Below are 17764 nucleotides of genomic sequence, written 5' to 3'. Positions count from 1 at the left end.
TGTTCAGCTGGTCATGTGATTCTAACATGGCAGCCCCCATGTGTGGACCCTCTCCATGTAGAATAAAACAGCTTTTATAAGGTTACTGATATGACTGGAGTCTATATTATAATGTGTGCTCATGATTTACTTCATATATTGCAAAATTACAATTCATGTCTTTAGGAGTTTTTTAATGAGGAAAAAATTATTTGAGCACCTTTAAGAACTACACGAGGGAGAGTAAATGATGACAGAATTGTAATTTTTTTGGGTCAACTATCTCTTTAAGCTCCATCGGTAGTATAATTTAGGCTCATTCCTCATAAATCATGTTTACAGTAATAGAGTAACAATGAAAGTCTATGGGGCAAGTGTATCGAATGGTTTAAATACAGAAATATGCAGCTAATATTTTCTAAATCATTTTTCAGGGGGAATTTTTTATTTTTATTTGAGCTATAAAGTTGTCTAAATTGTTGCTCTGAGGTGGTACTACTTTCCTAAGTGGATGAACATCAAGTTATGTGTTACTGATGTAATTCCTATACGTGATCATGTAAACAGTGCTTTACGGATAGCTACTTCATGCCTCTTTTTGGCATCCTTGTGCCTACTGTGTGAAAGTTACCGGGTTACCAGCTTTATTGGTCATGGTCATAAAAGAAATTGAAAGATTGAATATAACTTTGCACAGGAAAGGATAGTAAGCAGTTTTATCACACATCTCATTTTAATAAATATACTGTAATATAGAATTCCTGTGGTTATATACAAACACTGTGAATTGTGACATTTATCCTTTTGCAATGCCTTGCACAATAGACCTCTATTGTAAGAACATTACTCAAATTGAGGGATGAGTCAAAGTGATCTTTGGTAATCGACACAGATGCTGTCGATAAAGCATAACTTGTATTGAACTCGAACATTCCTGTAACAAATGACCCTGACAAATGAAATATCAATGCATTTTACACAATAAGATTACTCCTAGATTAAGATTTAAGATGTTTTATGTATGTATATAAACACAAAATATCCAATCCTAAATAGGTTTATAATATCAGATTAGAGAAACATAATTTTCAAAAGTATTTCAGTGCAGTCCGATGGACTCTCACCTTCCAGTACAGATGTGCGGTTTCATTATTGTCCTGTACTTTCAGCCATGTGTGCAGACGGCCAGTCGGTGCTGAAAAAGAAGCAGTCAGTTGTGAATACTTCAGGACAACAAGACTGTTGCCATTCCCAAAGGACTGAAGCCTTTAGACACAATTTGAAGAGATGATTCTGTTTCATAAATATATATAAAAAAAACAAACTCTAAAGGTGTTCCACAGAGGGGTACATCTTGTCAAGCCAACATCAAAATTCGTCATAACGGACATTCCTTTACCATTTCATTTTACAATATACACTGAAGAAAAATATATTTATTGGGTTGTTAAATACTGTACATACAAAATGGTTAAAATATACACAAGGAAAATAAGTTCTTAAATTTCTTTAATAATTTTAGTTCACACTGTTACCTAATACTGTATTTAACAGTAAAATAGTTTTCCTTAAGGAAAAGCAGTAAATTTTCCTTTCACAAAATATGTAACATGCACTCGAATAACTTAGATAAAAACGACAATGCTGAAAATGGCAGAGGGCCTGATGGTGAGAACCATTACTGTTCTGCCAGTGAAAACGACTGAGGGTGACTAACAAGGGGATGCCGATTGGTGCTTTGCAGTGGAACCCCTAAGATCCAAGTTATGCCACTGGCCGGCATTCTCATAGACTTAGGTTTCATACAACAACAACAAAAAAGGACAAAAAGTATTTTAAGTTCATAAGTAAAGTCTAGCAGTCTTTTTATTTACTTTTCGGGAACATTCTACAATGAGCTGAATGGGGGAAAAAAGCCTTTATAATGGGTTTTGATAAAATGATAAAATAACATTAATTTTGTTTGAGTCATAGGTAAAGTTTGTAATTTCTGTGGCACTAGTGTATTGTTTTTTCTTTTTTCCAATCTTTATCAGACAACAGAATTTCAATATGAAAGAACCCAGAAAATAGAGAACATACAAAAATAAAGGCCAGGGTAGTTGAAGAAACCACCACTAGTGTCACCAATGAAACTGCAAAATTAATGATTGTTTCAAACATATTTAACAAACACTTCCCCCATTTGAAATTGGTCAGGCAAACCCATTCCATTGGTTGAGTCTGTGTAGCTGTGTCGGGCTGGTTGGGATGCTCAAACAAACAGAGCAATGTGTTTGAAAGTGCCACTGAGTAACAGTGTTTATACTAAATGGCTTATAGTTTTCTCTGTATTTTAAAGTGGGTAGGAAAAAGTTTTTTTATTGAATAAAGTACACACTTCACATTTAAGTGTACAGTATAGTAAATGGGTTGAACATAAATTAGTAACCAGTACTTGTTACATACCTTTTATAAGCGTGGTAGCTACTTTCTGCTCACTCCATTCAGTCCATGATCCGTTGGAATACTTCATTCGCATTTTGGTGCTGTAATTTGTACCATGAAGAAGTCCACACACCTGGATTGTTTTCAGTGGTGGTGCCTCCCTGAGGAAAACCTGAAATAGCATAAATTAAAAAATAGAGGTCGACTGATATGAGTTTTTTTTAATGGTCGATGTCGATATCTAGAGAGTAGGGTGGCAGATATGCTGATATAATGCTGATATATCATATTAAATGACATATACATAAATTGGCAAAAAGAAAATTACATTATATTTACTCATACTTTCACCAAAAAACTTTAACTTTGTAAAAATAATAATACAAAAATCTTGATTTTGTGTGTTTTAGATGGTAGATAAAAATATTTTTGGGGGGTGGGGGTTGTTAATCTTCCCATTTTAGTAATTGTTTGAACATTAAGAAATTGTAATATATTAGGAAAAAGGAAATACAGTAACAACAGTGCACACAGTAGTCCAGCAACCATGAATTTTGATGAGGCAAATGGCATTTTAATGAGGTGAGGTTTGTGAATTAAATCTATTTTAACATATGATATATGATAAAAGTTTTATTGATATTTGCTTTTTTATCATTAGTCAAGACAGTTAACAGTTACAGGGAACTGTTGATAAGAGAGAAAGAGAGAATGAAATACCAGAGAACTTTAAACATCATGAGCTCATTTGCATCTTTCACAGCTCTGATATGCAGGACCGTCTACTACTATGGTAACACGATGGCACGAAACAACAAAACGATTGGTCACATGTTTTTGAGAGCTCCTTCATGTGCAAGCAGGTGATTCTTGGCACCATCGCGACTTGAGAAATGAATCGGCCAAATGAGAACATTTATCGGCCAATACAGAGAATTTAAAAATTACGAATATCTGCCGATTTATAGGCCTCTGCGATATATCAGTCGACCACTATTAAAAAGACAATTTTTATTACTTCCACAAAGGCATTATTATACAAATAGTCAATATTACTGTGAAACGCAATCACTCACCAGCTCTGTGTCAAGCTTGTTCTGCACTATTGTCAGTCTCAACTCCACTTTGCAGGTCACCTTCAGCCACTGAGTCTTTGGAAGCCACCAGCTGTACCGAAAACATCCAAACTTATGTGCTTCAACCCACTGAATCTCAGGATGCTCAAACTTTGCTGAAAAAAATAAAAATAAAATACACAAGTTTAATCATAATACTTACATTGGACAGGCCCAATACAACAAGGAGAGTTGGGGGGGGTTACTTTTAAAATGTATTCCACTACAGATTACAGAATACATGCTTTAAAATATAATTTGTAATGTATTCCGTGAGATTACTCAAGGTCAGTAATGTAATCTAAATACTTTGGATTTCTTCTTCAGCACTGGCTGATTTTTTTCACTTGTTTTGACTATAAACAATCAAAAATCTTCCAGTACAGTAAAACTAAATATACTTATATAAAAAATAAATTATCTTATATTAAAAATAAACAAGGTAAAGTAAATGTATCCTGTTTTAAGGATTTTTAGAAAGTTTTAAAGGAAAACAATACAAATAAGATTTTTGCAGTACATCTTTACCCTAATTTAAAAGATCTTACTAGAGAAAAAAATTATCATTTTATCATGTGGAATTTTTTTATTTATTTTAACAATATCTTATTGATTCCAATCATAAAACATACAAACTCAACATAAAATACAGAATCAATTATTCACATTAAACCCCTCCCCCTGAACATCCCACCCCCCACCCGACACAAACACGCACTTCTGTGGTCACCAACAACTAGAACATCCCGAAAACCCTCCAACAAAGCCAAATAACCCCCCCCCTCTCCCAACACACTATCTGACAAACCTTCTAAAAATCACCTCCTCAAACACCGCCACCCCACCCATCTCCCTGCACCACTGCCCCAGCTGACTCCCATCCCCTGATGATGACTTTTCTGCCAATCATGACTCTGGCTAGGATCCAACTTTTTCAATATCTATCCCCAATGTTAACAACCATCCCATCACCCAGGAAACAGAGTTTGGGGCAAAATAGAAATTTAGTGTCCAATACCTCACACATAAAGCTCGGAACCCTCAACTAATATTCTTGGACCTTAACACATCCCCAAAAAATGTTTGTGTCCCCATCTTCTGATTGGCACTGCCAGCAGATGGGTGTGTCTTTAAGACCCAACCTATACAATCTAGAGGGGGTCCAATAGAATTGATGCAAAATCTTAAATTGCATCAGATGGACCCTTGCATCTCTAGATGTAGACTTGATGCTTTTTAGAATCCTAGCCCACACTCCCTCCTCCAATACCAAATTTAAATCTTTCTCCCATAATCTCTTGAGAGAAGACGAAGCTCCGTCCCCCAGACTCTGAATTAACAGGGAGTAATACACCGATGCCTCATGACCTTTTCCAAAAGCAGTAATCACCACTAAAAGTCAATGTGGCAGCAGGGGTGTGGTCGAGCATCCGTCCGGAGAGAGAGAAAGTGGTAAAGGTGCTTACACCTGAGCTAGATTATGTTCCCAGATCCCAGCTTAGCTGTGGATATGTGAAAAAAAGAATTTCACTGTATATGTACAAATGCATAATGTGTGATAAATAAATAAAATAATTATTAATTATTATAATTATTATTAATTGTTAATTATTATTAATTATTAAATTATTATAAATTATTAATTATTATGTCTAACACCTGTCTCTAATTCCAGTGAGCATGGGGAGAGCGGCATATAAACGGTCATGCCACCAGCAGAGAGGCAGATAGAGTCTTGCACAAGGGAGTCTACAGTGCTCGTGGAAGCTGATGTGTTTATGTTTGTGAAGCTAATGTGTTACATTTGTGAAACTAATGAGTTTGAGTGCCTACGTGCCTCTGAGACTGTTGAATTTGTGAAGCTGTAAAGCATTAAATTGGCCGATTAAAAGCCTTACTTGAGTCTGGAAAAACCCACTTCCCTGTGTCCTCCTTCCCTTCTGTTTGTGGAGTCCTTTACACTGGTGCCGAACCCCGGGATTGAAGTTGGAAGAAGTATGCCCCATGGAGTCCTCGCAGTTGGCAGAGATCCTCCAGTCCCTCGCCAGCCTACACCAGTCCCACCAACAATCCCTGCTTGAGCTTCGCCAAGACCAAGATCGGCAGTTCTTTGAGATCCTACGAGTTCAAGCAGAGAACCGGCATGCAATCTGGAGCCTCCTCAGCCAGGAGAGAGCACCGGCCGCGACCCCGGACAACCACAGCCCCCTGACCCCACCCACGCTCCTGAAGATGGGGGCAGAAGACCACCCAGAAGCCTTCCTCGGTCTTTTTGAGCGAACCGTGGAGATCTGGGGCCAGCCGTGTGACCAGTGGGCATCCAGGCTCCTCCCGTTGCTGTCCGGGGAAGCCCAGCTTGCTGCTCAACAACTGCCGGCAGCTAACCTCCTGGCTTATGAGGACCTGAAGAAGTCCATCCTGCAGTGGGCTGGCCACAGTCCAGAGCAGTACCACCAGCTCTTTCGATCCATAAACTGGAGAGGACCGGCTGCCCATTTGCTTTCTCCCAATGGCTCCGAGACACATGCTGGAAATGGGAGTGGGAGTGATCGACCAGGTGGTGCTGGAGCAGCTAATCCATTGACTGCCAAATGGAACGGCAGAGTGGGTCCAGTACCACCGCCTGGTGTCACTGGAGGAAGCTGTCCAACTGGCAGAGGACCATATGGTGGCGTACCTGAGGGCAGAAGAACTCTCCTACTCTCTCTCCACTCCTCCTGTGTGTTCCCCGTTCTCTTCCCCCTCCCCTCTTCCCTCTCACTCTGCTCTCTCTCCAGAGCCCGTTTCTGCCCCATGGGGGTGAGGAGCCCCACCACCGAATCCAGTTCCCCGCGCACAGGGGTTTGCACCACCCCCAGCATCTACAGGATGACTTGAGGGGGGGAGAGGTTGCGGCCGCTCCCATCCACAGGGGATTTCCCGAAGGGGATTTCCCTTTGGAGCAGTCGTGAGACGAAACCCTCAAACACGCCTTTGACCAAGTGAGAGTGATCGATGGTCAACAGCTCCAGCCGGGTGTCGCACTTTCATATCCCTATTTCGCAGTTATAAATGAGTGGTTGTATAGAGTGATGCAGGACACTCAAACAAAGGAAGATAGAACCCAGCTCTTAATACCGTGGAGCTGCCGGGAAATGGTGTTCCAGGTGGCTCATTATAATCTGATGGCGGGTCACTTAGGGGAAAGGAAAACACTGAACTGACTAATAGCCCGTTTTTATTGGCCGGGCATTGGTGGCGATGTTTGCAGGTGGTGTGCGGCATGCTGCGAATGTCAGCTGGTGAATCCACCGGCCACCACAAAAGCGCCATTGCACCCCCTTCCACTGATCAAGGTCCCCTTCGAGAGAATTGGCATGGACCTCATTGGGCCATTAGAGCGATCAGCATGTGGACAACTCTTTGTGTTAGCCCTGGTGGACTATGCAACACGATATCCGGAAGCAGTGCCTCTACGCAGCATCTCAGCATGTAGTGTTGTGGAGACACTCTTCAAAATAATCTCCCGGGTGGGGATTCCAAAAGAAATCCTCACCGATAAGGGCACAACCTTTATGTCACGGACACTATGTGAGCTTTATGAATTATTGGGCATTAAGTCAATTCGCACCAGCGTTTACCATCCACAAAAAGATGGCCTGGTGGAGCAATTTAATAAAACCCTTAAGAACATGAGCATGTAAGTTTGTGCACGAGGATGCTAGAAATTGGGATAAATGGCTCGATCCCCTGTTATTTGCAGTACGAGAGGTTCCGCAAGCCTCCACTGGGTTTTCCCCATTCAAGCTGCTGTATGGGCGGTGCCCGCACGTCGTGCTTGATGTCATATGCGAAGCTTGGGAGGAGGGACCTTCAGCCAGTAAGAATGAAACTCAATACGTTCTTTATCTTAGAGCAAAACTCCACACCATGGGACAACTAACACAGGAGAATTTGCTCCAAGCTCAAGAACGACAGAGCCGACTGTATAACAGGGGAACTCGGATGCAGGAATTTGCACCGGGAGATAAGGTACTCGTATTACTTCCCACATCGAGCTCCAAATTACTCGCCAAGTGGCAAGGACCCTTTGAGGTCTCACGACGAGTGGGGGATCTCGATTATGAGGTAAAGTGAACCGATAGAGGGGGCGCACGTCAAATATATCACCTCAACCTCCTGAAATTGTGGAGGGAGGTGGTCCCTGTGACGTTGGCTATGGTAGTTCTGGAGAGGGCAGAGCTCGGGCCGGAGGTGAATACAAAACCTAATCATATCACCCCGCTCACTTGCGGAGACCACCTCTCACCGTAACAAGGCGCAGAGGTTGCCAAGTTGCAACAGGAATTTGCAAATGTGTTTTCCCCTCTACTGGGTTGTATGAACCTCATCCAGCACCACATCGAGACCGAGCCAGGGGTGGTGATACATAGCTGTCCCTATTGTTTGCCTGAGCACAAAAAGAAAATAGTTCAGGAAGAATTGGATGCAATGCTCGATATGGGGGTAATAGAGGATTCCCACTGCGATTGGTCCAGCCCAATTGTTCTAGTTCCTAAGAGCGACGGGTCTGTACGGTTCTGTGTGGATTATAGAAAAGTCAACGCGTTGTCTAAATCTGACGCATACCCAATGCCTCGCATTGATGAGTTGCTCAATCGGTTAGGCACTGCTTGATTTTATTCGACATTGGATTTGACAAAGGGTTATTGGCAGATCCCCTTGATACCAATTTCCCGTGAAAAAAACATTTGGACTATACCAATTAGTGACACTTCCGTTCGGTTTGTTCGGAGCCCCGGCCACATTTCAGTGTCTCATGGACAGAATCCCCAGACCTATACCTACATCATGTATAGTAATGATTGGTAGTGTCATATGCAGCATCTGAGGCGGTTCTGAGGTCGCTGCGTCAGGCAGGGCTCACAGCAAACCCCAAGAAGTGCACAGGTGGAGGTACGGTATCTGGGGTTCCACTTGGGCCACGGCCAATTGCATCCCCAAATTGACAAGACTGCTGCGATTGCGACCTGCCCGAGAGCCAAGACCAAAAAGGGGGTGAGACAGTTCCTGGGGCTGGCTGGCAATTACAGGAGGTTTGTGTCTAATTATTCGGACGTCACCAGCCCACTGACTGTTCTCACTAAAAGAGGGGCTCCAGACCCGGTCCAGTGGACGGAGCAGGGCCAACAGGCGTTCACACAGATTAAAGCCGCACTTTGCGGGGGGCCGCTTTTACATGCACCTAATTTCTCTCTCCCTTTCATATTGCAGATGGATGCTTCAGACAGAGGGCTGGGGGCCGTACTCTCGCAGGTGGTGGAGGGGGAGGAGCACACTGTGCTGTACATCAGCCGCAAGCTCTCCTTGAGGGAAACAAAGTACAGCACTGTGGAAAAGGAGTGTCTGGCCATCAAGCGGGCAGTCCTAACTCTCCGTTACTACCTGATGGGGTGGGCCTTCACCCTCTGCTCAGATCATGTCCCACTCCAAAGGCTCCACCGCTTGAAGGATACCAACATGCGAATCACCCGGTAGTATCTGGCTCTCCAGCTCTTTAAATTCAAGGTGGTCTACAGAACGAGGGTGCAGATGGCTGTCGGAGACTTCCTTTCCAGAAATGGGAGGGGGGGGGGGGGAGTGATAGACAGGCCGGATGGTCCCCGGCCTGAGTTGGGCGGTGGGGATATGTGGCAGTAGGGGCATGGTCAAGCATCTGTCCGGAGAGAGAGAATGCGGTAAGGGCGCTTACACCTGAACTAGATTATGTCTAACACCTATCTCTAATTCCAGTGAGCATGGGGAGAGGGCATATAAACGGCCACGCCACCAGCAGAGAGGCAGAGAGAGTCTGGCACAAGGGAGCCTACAGTGCTCGTGGAAGCTGATGTGTTTATGTTTGTGAAGCTAATGTGTTTACGTTCGTGAAGCTAATGAGTTTGAGTGCCTATGTGCCTCTGAGACTGTTGAGTTTGTGAAGTTGTAAAGCATTGAAGTGGCCAATTAAAAGCCTTACCCGAGTCTGGAAAAACTTGCTTCCCTGTGTCCTCCTTCCCTTCTGTTTGTGGAGTCCTTCACAGTCAAGTATACAGGATAAATTAAAGCAAATATGCTGGTTTCTTGCTCATAGCACAACATATGACATACAAAACATTCAATAGTGCAACATAACAGTGCAGTGAAGCAGTAAATTGTCTGGTATATTTTGGTAGTATGTAGCTGTATGTGTGTATCTGTATGCTATATTAGCTGATAAGTAGTTTTAGTTTAGTCTCAAAGATTATAGTAAAACAATCATAAATGTGTAATTTTAAAAATACTACCCCATCTGTCAGCATGATGCCGGTGGATCACGTTCAGTCTCTTTGTACGTTACATCGTTGTTTTGGCTGATGCTTGATCGCTAGCGTCCCTATGGAGTGTATGCGCGAGCGTGAACACGAGCAAAGGTAGCTGGCTGCAGTTCACTTAACGGCCACAGGTATCATTAATAACAAGGGTTTCTGAATCTTACATTCTGCACCTTTAATATCAATGGCCGAGGTAAATATTTCACCACTAGCAGTTTTCACTGAGGGGATGGTAGAAAAAGATTCTCTCTGCTTTATATATCTAGCCAAAAGCTTCCCTGCTTTGTCCCCCGACTCAAAGTATGACTGTCTTGCCCTGAACAGCCAAAACTCCACCTTCCGCGACAAAATAGAATTATATCTGTATTTCAATCGGGTCAATTTTCTGAAGTCATCAGACGACATTTGGTGCCTCAGCATTTTTAATATTCCCTTCCAACTCCACGAGTTCTTGTGCTTTGGATTTTTTGATGAATGAGGCATACTGTATGATCTGACCCCTAAGAACCACCTGAAATGCCTCCCAAGTCACTCCCACAGAGGATACTGAGGACCAGTTTGTCTCCATATAAACATTGATTTCAGCCTTTAGCATTTGTTGGAATTCAGGATTTTGCAAAAGGGATACATTAAAGCACCAACTATATGATTTATTTTTCTCCATATGTGGCAAAACCTCTAAACTCACCAGGGTGTGATCTGAGACTATGATGTTTCCAACTGAGCAATCAACAACAGATGAAATGAGGGACTTAGATATAAAAAAAATTAAAAAAATCTATTCTAGAATAAATCTTATGGACTGATAAAAAAAAATGTATCTGTAAGACCAGGATTTTTACACCTGTGAAGCACCAATGTTACTCAAGGGGACTTACACACTTTTGCTTCACTATGATCAAGGATTGAGTCCATCAAAAGATTAAAGTCTCCTCCCAATATTATATCATGTGGGGTGCCAGTGGCTTGCAACATCCCTTCAAGATCTATAAAAAAGCCCTGATCATCAACGTTAGGTGCGTAAATATTAGCCAAAATTAACCTTTGCTCCTGAATTTCTGCTAAAACAATAATGACTCTTCATAATTTATTACTAATCTGTTTGATACATTTGAATTGTAGATGTTTACTTATCAATGTAATGACTCCTCTGCTCTTACTTGAGCCAGCACTAAAGAAAACATGTCCACCCCATATCTTCCCAAATTTTTCAGCTTCCTGTGGGGAAAGATGCGTTTCTTGAAGAAACACTATATCATATTTCTTACATTTAAAAAATAAATAATCTTCCTTCTTTTTATGGTGTGCCCCAACCCTTTCATATTCCACATGGAGAGAGACAATCCACTCATACTAACATTTGACATTTTGACATATTAGAAAAAATAGTGTGTCAAAAATACAATTATAAACACCACATTCCAACATTAGTGCAACAATCAAACCCCGAACTTCCCTCTGAACCAAACAAACAGAAAAAAGAAAAACATGTGCATTAACCTTGTGCACGACAGCGGCAACTGGTGTCCATCCCTCTAAACTCATGTACGCCTACAAGAGCCCCCGTGACAACTTTGCCGTCGGATTGCTCAAGTCCGGTGCTTCTATACAAATTTTGTGAGACAAAATTACACAACAGAAAATAATCTATAAAACAAACTCCAGCCAATAGGTGGGGTAAACACAAAGATGTGTAGATTCATTCACATAAGTGTTCCGAAGGTGTGTTCTTCTACAAAACAAACTCCAGCCGCTAAGTCGAAATCAGCACAAAAAGAAACAAAAAAAGGCACCCAGTTTTCTCAGACAGTCAAGTGAATGTTCGGCGAGTCAGGTCCACTCGGCTGTTACATGAGTGCAAAAAAAAAAAGAAAAAGAAAAAAAAAAAAGACCTAATCTCTCCAATGCTTTGCAAGAAATATTCCACAGAACAAACTCCAACCAATAGGAGGCATAAGCACAAAGAACGTGCAGATTGATCCACAAACCGTCCCGAAGGAGTGCTACTCCACAAAACAAACTCCAGCAGCTAGGCGGAACCAGCACAAAAAGAAACAAAGGCAGCGCCCAGTTTCCTCGGACAGTCAAGTGAATGTTCAGCGAGTCAGATCCACTCGGCTGCATAGACAGTGTCACACAATAACTTACTCATTCCATTGACTTTATGAAGGACATCGCTTGTTATGGGCATGTAAATATTTTGCGGCCATCCTTAGTATCTATTTTCAATTTGGCTGGGAACATCAGTGCAGAAGCGACCTTCTGTTGATGTAAGAGTTTCTTGCATTCCTTGACTCGATCACGTTTCTCTCTTATCGAATTCACAAAATCTAGGAACAAGAAAATGCTGTGGTTCTTCCAAGAAAGACTTCCTTTACTCCTTGCCTCGCGTAACACGAGATCTTTATCGGATGATCTCAGAAATTTGGCCAGAATTTATCGGGGCCTGTATCCTCAGCGGATCTCAGAGCCAGAACTCTGTGAGCTTATTCGATTTCCAGCTTATGGCCTGTTATGTCGAGCAGACTCGGGAAGTGCTCATCTAGGAATTTCACCATATCTCAGCCTTCTTCGCTCTCAGGATTTCCAACAACTCGGATGTTGTTTCGCTGGCTACGATTCTCTAAGTCTTCCAACTTTGGCCAAATGCGTTCCAAGTCTTCTTGGTTGCTAGCGGATTAGCAGTTAATTCCCTCTCCGATGACTCCAGATAATCGATCCGTTTCTCAATGTCCGACACTCTTGTAACCACTTCAGAGAATTTTGTCTTCATGGCAGTGATCGATCGACATATTACAGCAAGATCCTCCAAGTCAGCTACGACCTTCACCAGCATTGTTGACATGCTCAACAGTTGACGCTGAATCTCTCCCACCACACCGCCCAAACTGAGTCCCTGGTCTGTGGCCCTGTCTGGGGTATCAGCTTGAGCACGTAAGTGTCTTTTAATGTCTCCAGAGCCCGAGGATTTTGAATTCTTTGACATATATTGTCTTCATAGATCAGTTATGGAACAGGGTGTATCGAATCTCACCATTTTATGACACAAAAGGTATTAAAAACTAGCAAAGTGCACAGAGCTCGCCATTCACACGTCTGACCCTCACATGGCGCTACACGACTCTTCTCATCATGTGAAATTTCTTGATAGAAGAAAATATAATCGTGCCTCGTAACAGGTGCATGTAAAATGGCTAGAAATAGCATATTAGCTTAACAAAAAGCTAAGTGTTCACGTGTCAATTTACACAAGGTTAACTGTTTCTGCTGCTCCAAACTTCAGAACCCCACAGAGTGTACACAATAACATAATCTTCTGATTGTATAACATCATATCCACCTCTTCATTCATAACAGTGTGAAAGCGCCCTCTGTCTGCTCGTATGAATGTATAACATAATAAGAAAGTGTTTCACTGTTCAAACACTCCTTGGTTAGCATAATTTAAATTTAAATTAGATTTAAATTGTAACTGTAGTGGAAAACAGTTACTAATATTTTGTATTTTAAATACGTAATCCCATTACATGTATTTCGTTACTCTCCAACCCAGACAACAAGACAACCACTGAAAGGTGAAGTTTGTGATTTTTGTGCAATAAATAAATAAATAAAAATAGCAAAAAATAACTAGACCTTTACATTTTCTGAAACAAATGTGAGTGATACTTGCCTGTGTAAAGATTCACATTCATTGTACTGTATAGCAAAAAAAATTAAGAATATTTTTCTTTTGTGTGGATTTATAGCAACATGAGGAGTAAATGATGACAGAATATTCATTTTTTTGGGTAAACAATTTTTTAAGAAGCCTTCCTTTGCCTATTTATTAATTCCTGAACTATTTTGTAGTATGCAAGAGTTTCTTACACCATTGATTTTATTAAAGGCTTATAAAAGAGCCTCTTGCAGCTCTTCGGGTTGTCCCTGGATTAATTGCTATTGCTTGTAGTATTCTAAAGTTGCTTTGAATAAAAGCATCTGCTGAATAAATAAATGAAAATGAAATAATGAAATAAAGCAGATCACTCTACATACCATATTTCATAGGGGTTAACAACAGAGGTGCTGAAGTGCTGTTTCCAAAAGCATTCACTGCCGTAACATAAAACTCCATCTCAGAAAGTAAACTCAAATTATTACGTGGAATCCACTGGAAGTGCACACCAGGAGGGGGCACATAGTGAAACCCGGGAGGAAACCTGAGGAAATTATAATAAAGCAAAGTCTGTTTAAGGCAAGTCCGGTCACTTGGGCAGTCATACAAGTACAGCTCCTTTCTACTTTAATAGGGAAAGACCAAAATCTCCAAACTGTCAATATTATGTTCATATAACATATTTCAAATCAACAATAAAATCTACAATGGTATAAATTATGCTTATTTAGCTCAAATTATGCCAAAAAGCATAATTGTTTAGGCTGATTAAGTGGATTTCTCTCGTTCATATGTAAAGTATACGAGTTGCCCATCTAGTCCCCTTGTAATGTGTCTGGACAAATTTCTTACAAGTATGTCACCAATCAAACTGAATTTACTCTAAATGACCATAAGGTTGAATCTTACCAAGCCTAACAAAAACATGTCCAGCTTATATTTCACCCCCATTTCTTTTTTTTTTTTTTGTATTACCTTTTATAAAAAATAAAATAAAAAAATGACATTATTTAGATTGTGAATCATGTTACTATATGTTGTACTTTTGCTAATGTATGCCAATTTAAATAATAATAAAAAATTATATTACAGTTTTATAGATATTAATCTAAAGTAAAGTAAGGGTATTTTCAGACCTGTAGACCGTTTGCTTTGTTCCGAAATGGGGACTAAATTGTTACAATGTTACATTTTCTTCTTGGCTCGGTTCGCTTTCACAAGGCAACATTTGGTTATTATGTTTGTTCGCTGTTCCAGGATTAAGCTCACACATTGATATACTGGTTTAAATTTGTAACGTATGCTGGAACTGGCAATGATGGCAATGACAAAGACGATGATGAGATGAAGAACCCAAGTGCAGTTTATTAAATAAACGTGAAATCCAAACCCCTAACTACAAAACATGGACTAGACTAGACTAGACTAGACTAGACTAGACTAGACTAGACTAGACTAGACTAGACTAGACTAGACTAGACTAGACTTTGCACATACCCTTTCACATGCAATACTAGACAACCACACAATGGAAAACATGAGGCTTAAATACATGGACATGGGGAACATAAACCAATGAACAAACAGAACTGATCACAAGACAATTAAACAATAAACCAATGAAAACATGACAAATGAACATGGAGGGAAAACAGGAATCACATGACAAGGGAAACAGGAACTAAACATTTCAAAATAAAAGACATGAATCAACAGAATACACATGACAAAATTATGCCTGTAAAACATTTGTCAACCATTACAAATTTTAGAGAATTTTCGAGCATCACCAGTTAGAGGTTGTGCTCCAAATACAAATTATCCGTCACTTATCTGCAAATTATCCACTTTTGCATTATTTCCCCATTGAAACGTGCCTGTTCTCACAGATCTCTCTCTCCCTCTCTCGCATGTACACACACACACACACACACACACACACACACACACACACACACACACACAAACAGCAGAGTAAAGCCATGTAAAAATGTTTTTTATTTGTCAAAAAGCTGCTAACGCTGTCCTACCTGTGTTTTGCCGCTATCCAAAAGAAAGAAACGATCGTACTAAAATTACCTCAGGAATTATAAAACAGCTCCTATTTTAAACGTGCAATTACATTTAATATAGTTGCCAAAAGGCTATATCCACGTTTTGATGATAAATTACAGAAAAGTGCTGATCTATAGATGTCTTCAAAGATCCCTCGGTTATGTTCATGGTTTTTGTAGGGACATTGTTTGGTCCGTTGGGTTGGTTTGCATTCTCACCTCAAGCAAACCGCTCTAGAGTTCATTTGCAATCGGTCCGAGACCACCTCGTTCAGGCGGTCTCAGACTGATTGTTTTGGTGCAGATCCGAGTGCGATTGTTGTGTTCATATATGCTTAAACCGAACCAAGGGAGAAAATGCACCAGGTTCCGAAACAAACGCTCAAAACGAGCCAGGTGTGAAAACACCCTAAAACAATGCAAAAATATTTTACTGGTCCTAAAATTCTCTTTATGCAAAATATAAATTCTTATTTTGGAGTGAAACATGACCTGGACATGTTTTTATGGGATAAATGCATAAACATGCAACAGGTTTGTTAATGTCAGCAGAAATAAGTACATTTTTCTGCTGCCGTGAAGAGTATAGTTTGTATTTCTGCTTGCTGATTTGCTTGCCTGACCAGGATCCCACTGACACAGCAGTCTGATTGGATTTGTTACATTCAGGAGACAACTCAGGTTCTTAGGGACGTCCGGAGGATCTGTAAAGGTAAAAGGATTGTAGATGAAAGAGACAAAAGTCGGATGAACTTTGGACTGGAATGAAACTGGTGAAAAGTCTCTGCAAAGCATTAAAAAATGCATATCGTATACTTCAGTCAATATAAACAAACACACACAGAGTAATGTGTGAATTCAAAATTATTATTATTATTATTTTTTTTACAGTTTTGAACAAATAATATGTGAGTAAATAAGTTTACTAACATGATTTTATATGATGGTGTACAACGGTGATACATATTAGACAAAGAGAGAGACACATGTTGATTAGCTACCCAAATACATGTCAAAGCACCAATCAGCTTACTTCATTACTTCCGGACTCAAGATGGCGCCGAGTATAGCTGCTGTGTTGCGAGTTCCGACACAACATTGCAGTTTTTTGTTTGTTTTGTTTACAATTCTTATGTTTTTTGTCTTGGATGTTGTCTGCCTTACTGTCTATGATAGACAAACACTTTTGGACATTGGTTCTGCAATTGCACACTGTAAACCGGACTTCAAATTCCTCAATGCAGACCCGCTGTTTACAAACACGGCAGCGGAGCCCTTTATCTGGGCAGCCCGGCCGCGGAAATGCAGAAGGAAAAGGGGAAGGAGAGCCGGCGTTCTCATCAGAGTAAGACGTCGCACAAATCGACCCCCGCTACCCAGTATTCTACTGGCAAATGGCTCTGCGAGCTGAGAGCGTGAGGGACTGCTGCATTATCTGCCTCACGGAAACTTGGATGTCTGCTGAGATTCCAGATTCAGTCATGGAACCCGCGGTGTTCTCCATGCACTGAGCGGACAGAGCGAAATACCTCTCAGGTAAAAGCAGAGGTGGTGGTGTATGTTTTATGATCAACAAATCCTGGTGTGATCAGAGGAACGTACATTCTATCAAGTCTTTCTTCTCTCCTGATCTGGAATTTCTCATGCTTCTATGTTGACCATTCTGGCTACCGAGGGAATTCACAGCGGTCATTATCACTGCTGTGTACATCCCGCCACAAGCCGACACAGACCAGGCACACTAGGAACTGTATGAGCAGGAAACCGCGCACCCTGAGGCCGCATTCATTGTGACCGGGGACTTTAACAAAGTCAATTTCAAATCAATCGCACCAAAATACCACCAACACATCAGTTTCAACACACGAGGGGACCGGGTTTTGGACCATTGCTACTCTCCCTTCTGGGTTGGCTACAAATCCCTCCCCCGCCCACCATTTGGCAAATCAGACCACTCTTCCATTCTGCTTCTGCCCGCTTACAGGCAGAAACTGAAACAGGAAGCACCCACCCTCAGAACGATCCAGTGCTGGTCGGACCAATCAGATTCTACGTTACAAGACTGTTTTGATCACACGGACTGGGAGATGTTATGGTCAGCCTCTGATGACGACATCAAGGTTTACGCTGATAGCGGATCTACCCCAACCAGAAGCCATAGATAAATAGCAATGTTCATGCGGCACTTGATGCGCAGAACTC

The 17764-nt window shown here is 41.2% G+C and overlaps 1 protein-coding gene across 3 annotated transcripts in view; it reads right to left on the bottom strand.

Annotated features, from left to right (window-relative positions):
* The window catches only part of LOC127453875 (granulocyte colony-stimulating factor receptor-like), a 65887-nt gene that overhangs the window by 25851 nt on the left and 22272 nt on the right, over nucleotides 1-17764 (bottom strand). Inside the window, exons 4-8 of one of the 3 annotated variants that reach the window (XM_051720620.1) lie at nucleotides 16125-16266; nucleotides 13889-14052; nucleotides 3483-3637; nucleotides 2428-2578; nucleotides 1104-1174 (exon numbers count right to left, since the gene is read on the bottom strand). In XM_051720620.1, coding sequence (XP_051576580.1) covers nucleotides 1104-1174; nucleotides 2428-2578; nucleotides 3483-3637; nucleotides 13889-14052; nucleotides 16125-16266 — 683 coding nt within the window. Of the gene's footprint in view, nucleotides 1-1103; nucleotides 1175-2427; nucleotides 2579-3482; nucleotides 3638-13888; nucleotides 14053-16124; nucleotides 16267-17764 lie in introns of those variants that run through there. The other 2 variants (XM_051720622.1, XM_051720621.1) reach the window with 2 other exon arrangements.

Source organism: Myxocyprinus asiaticus, chromosome 16 (assembly GCF_019703515.2).
Source record: "Myxocyprinus asiaticus isolate MX2 ecotype Aquarium Trade chromosome 16, UBuf_Myxa_2, whole genome shotgun sequence".
Lineage (NCBI taxonomy): Eukaryota > Metazoa > Chordata > Actinopteri > Cypriniformes > Catostomidae > Myxocyprinus > Myxocyprinus asiaticus.
This window is presented reverse-complemented; position numbering and strand designations above follow the sequence as displayed.